Genomic DNA, 1,101 nt, shown 5'->3' on the forward strand with positions numbered 1-1,101 from the left:
TAGTAGACAACAACGACGACCACGACGACGACTACGACCCCACCACCCCCCCCCGCCGCCAACACCGCCGGCGACCACCACCACCACCTCCTCCGCCTCCTCCTCCTCCTACTCCTACTCCTACTCCTACTCCTACTCCTACTCCTCCTCCTCCTCCTCCTCCTCCTCCTCCTCCTCCTACTCCCTATCAATCAGCTCGTGAGACTCCCCGTGCAGCCCAACCCAGTGCTGAGGTCGATCAGCCCGAGACTTCTGCTCGAGGTCAGAGCGCAGGAGGGAAGCGAAGGATCAATGCAGCTGAGATTCGCAAGGTGAGGAGGACGAGGAGGACATGGTGGACGAGAACGAGGACGAGGACGAGGATAGAGATAGTGTAGAGAGGAGCGGGAGACAGAGACAGAGACAGAGTACCTGTTCTGAGTTGACACAGGCCATGTTGGCTGCTCGAGGGATGGAGCAGACGCAGGGGGGTGCGGAGGATGCGGAGGTGAGGAGAACCGGAGGAACTTTCGGGGTGATCGACTCGCAGCAGGAGCGCGTGCAGACGGCAGGAGGATCAGGAGGAGGGAGGAGGGACGAGTGAGTGATGTTGGGTGCAGAAGAGGGAGAAGGGCTGACGAGGGTGTCGCAGGGAGCCGCGGGAGGGAGAGGAAGAGGGAGGCGCTCGGGTGCAGCGAGGGCCGAGGAGGATGGCAGGGAGCGTGAGGAATTCAACGTTGGAGAGTTCTATCGAAGTGATTGAGGCATTGTAGTATAAATATGTTTTCTTCTGCTCCTCTTCCTCCTCCTTTTCTCTCTCCTCTCCTCCTCCTTTTCTCTCTCCTCTTCTCCTCCTCCTTTTCTCTCTCTCTCTCTCCTCCTCCTCCTCCTCCTCATCCCTCCCCTCTCCTCCTCCTCCTCCTCCTCCTCCTCCTCCTCCTCCTCCTCCTCCCGCCCCTCTCCTCAAGGTTTGATCAAGTGGATGATATGCGTCCCATGCTCCCTCCCCTCGTCGGGCCAGTAAGCATCGAGCCCCCCAGGATCGCCATCCTCCTCCCGAAGCTCCTCGAGCCCGAACACTTCCAGCATCCGCCTGCTCCCCATCAGACTCCTCCTCGTCCT

The 1,101-nt window shown here is 60.2% G+C and overlaps 1 protein-coding gene across 1 annotated transcript in view; it reads left to right on the forward strand.

Annotated features, from left to right (window-relative positions):
* The window catches only part of GUITHDRAFT_164299 (hypothetical protein), a gene marked incomplete at both ends in the record, with an annotated part of 4,868 nt that extends 4,285 nt beyond the window's left edge, over window positions 1-583 (forward strand). Inside the window, 3 exons of the mRNA XM_005828709.1 lie at window positions 217-311; window positions 431-487; window positions 533-583. Of these exons, the coding sequence (XP_005828766.1) occupies window positions 217-311; window positions 431-487; window positions 533-583 (203 nt within the window). The remainder of the gene's footprint in view (window positions 1-216; window positions 312-430; window positions 488-532) is intronic.
* Between the last annotated feature and the right edge of the window lie 518 nt (window positions 584-1,101).

The sequence above is a fragment of the Guillardia theta genome (genome assembly GCF_000315625.1).
Source record: "Guillardia theta CCMP2712 unplaced genomic scaffold GUITHscaffold_57, whole genome shotgun sequence".
In the NCBI taxonomy this organism is placed as follows: Eukaryota; class Cryptophyceae; order Pyrenomonadales; family Geminigeraceae; genus Guillardia; species Guillardia theta.